Below are 2489 nucleotides of genomic sequence, written 5' to 3'. Positions count from 1 at the left end.
TGCAGAATTTTGACGAGACTGCATACACCCTGCCTGTACTTCGACCAGCCTATCGCGCCACCATTGCAGGTATTTTGAGCCAATTACAATATTCCTTTTTCCATTGGGGTTATGCACAACATGCTGCAGTTCTATGTTGTTGAATACCTTTTTCATCGTCTGCTATGTAAGTTCAGTCATGGCTGTTATTGTAAGGTACTGTGAGTACCCGAGGTACCTTAACTGCTAGGAAAAATATTCCCTTTTTATTGTGATCATCCTCACACTCTCCTGACCGTGAAATCAAATTTAATTTAGTGGAAAGAGTACCCCTCACTGGAAAAACAAAGGTCTAATTAGGCACATGGACCATGGACCCTATTCTCCAAGCCCATGATTGTGCAGGCAAAGGTGTTGTAAGAGTTCCTAGAATCTCATGAGTTCCCACAACATTTTTGTATGCTCAATCCATGGCTTCCATGTGCCTTAGCCCCCTTGTTAGCACCTCTTAATAGGCGCTAATGTTTTCTCGAGTGTACTCCCAGAAAACATGATGACGTTTGTTTTTTCTCCTCAAAACTTACTATTATGAAACCAAAGTGAGGGCCATTTAATGAAACACCTCATACAACTTTCTGTACCTCAGCCATGCCGCCTGCGACGAGGACTCTCTGCATCGGGGAGGTGATGGCACTCCTTCCAAGCCCCTCGGATCTACTGACGAAGACTTCTTCGAAGTGGTTCGACGACCCCGACCTGCAGGTAGATAAACCAGAAAACGTAAAGCCGAAAGGTGATTGTACTGCAACTGTGAAGGTTCCCCCACAATTGACGTCCCCAGCCCGCGAGGAGACGAAACGTTTCACCTCGGGCAACGTTTGTTCGTGTTGGTGCACCTTGAGAGACCTGCTCTGACTAAAACGTTTACGCTCAGGGCAACGACCCGGCTCGCATGGCGCTGTTCTGGGGGTTCCATAGCGCCCGACACCTCGCCGGCGGGGCGGGGGCCGCGGCCCCGGGCCCAGCACCACCGAGCCTGTCCATGTGGAACAGCCCGCTTCCCTCCTCAGGGGTCGTGAAGAATGAAGAGCACATCGCGAAGGACGAGAACGGCAACGTCGTCAGGGGGCGACGGAGGATAGGGAGTGCAGAGGTCTTTCCCGTGAAGATGCAGCAGGTCCCCGTCAAAGAGCAGGCTGGCCTCTCCGTCAGTTCTCAGACCTCCCCCGCGGAGGTGCAGCAGGTGCCCGCCGTAGTGGACGCTGGCGCACCTGCTAGCCCTGCGATCTCCCCCGTGAAGGTGCTGCAGCAGGGGCCCGTCGAAGCGGAGGCTGGCGCGCTGGCCAGTGCTGAGGCCCCCCTCGTGGAGGAGCAGCAGCAGGTCCCCGCGCACAGCGCCCTCACCATGGAGAGCGACTCTCCCGTCAGCAATTGGCAGGCGATACCGGCCGCCGAGCTGGAGTCGTGCACCGCGAGAGCCGGGGGCCCCAGCGCCGGCGCGGACGGGGCCACGGAGGACACAGTGCTGTCCTCTGTGGACGGGGCCCCCACGGGACAGCCCGGTTGCACGGACGAGTCTGCGGGAACAGATGCTGCGGGTAATCGAAATAACGTTACGTGAGGTTATTTGGGCGTTCCTCTCCGATCGTTCACCTTTAGCCTCGCTCTTTTATTTGTTGTGTACAGTTACAGCATTTCTTCATTCGATGTACGAGTCAACTCGCACGTCGCGCTCACCGGAGTTCGTCCCGCCCCAGTGGGGCTCGGCTCACCAGAGCCACCAACACGCTTCACCAGCTGAGGCTACTCCTGGCACGGCTTCCGCGGCTCCGTCTCTGACGGTTTCCTACCCCCTTTACCTGTATGGGGGAACCAAGTATCAATGCCCAGTGCCGTCTGGTAGTGAACCTACAGGTAAGCTCCCCTCCAACCCTTCGACAGACCGCTTGTGTTTTGCTGGCTACATCTTTTTGTTTAACGACTCTGTTCTTCTCACCAACTTTTCTTAGGATTTTCCACCCAGTTCCTGACACCAGATCAGTCTCAGTATGGATGCCAATTGCCTCAGTACGGCTGTGAGTTACCCCCTCACTTGCTTCAAAAGAAAACAGCACAGCAGAGCAGCTTGGATGTGGAGGTGTGAACGTTTGCCTACTCTTGCGTCGTGTGTTGTGGGTACAACACTGCAGTGATGCGTTTTTGCCTACTTGCTCCGCCCTTGTAGTAGGCAAGCCCACAGCACTGTGGTGTTGTAGCCCTAACACATGGTACATACATACAGAGACTGCCATTTAACTATGTTCCCGACTACTTCCATGTTTTTAGTTCTTTTCTTCTTCTTGTAGGCACCGGCTGCTAGTAGGCCTAACAGAATCTCATTTAATATAAAGGAGCTCAAGAAACGAATAACAACCCACCTCAAACCTTGCGGTCCCGACCCAAACACCTAACGTGTTTTCCATTGTAATCTGGTTTTTAATATTGTTTCTGTTAATTACTGTTGATTATGT

The 2489-nt window shown here is 53.2% G+C and overlaps 1 protein-coding gene across 1 annotated transcript; it reads left to right on the top strand.

Moving 5' to 3' along the window:
• The first annotated feature begins 6 nt into the window (after positions 1 to 6).
• Positions 7 to 2456, top strand: LOC127751631 (uncharacterized). The gene is made up of 6 exons (XM_052275451.1): positions 7 to 69; positions 626 to 741; positions 914 to 1577; positions 1666 to 1893; positions 1989 to 2116; positions 2325 to 2456. Exons 2-6 carry the CDS (start codon positions 628 to 630, stop codon positions 2427 to 2429), a joined length of 1239 nt encoding a protein of 412 aa, XP_052131411.1. The 5' UTR covers positions 7 to 69; positions 626 to 627; the 3' UTR covers positions 2430 to 2456.
• The last annotated feature ends 33 nt before the right edge of the window (positions 2457 to 2489 follow it).

Source organism: Frankliniella occidentalis, unplaced genomic scaffold (genome assembly GCF_000697945.3).
Source record: "Frankliniella occidentalis isolate FOCC.00 unplaced genomic scaffold, Focc_3.1 Scaffold626, whole genome shotgun sequence".
NCBI lineage: Eukaryota > Metazoa > Arthropoda > Insecta > Thysanoptera > Thripidae > Frankliniella > Frankliniella occidentalis.
This window is presented reverse-complemented; position numbering and strand designations above follow the sequence as displayed.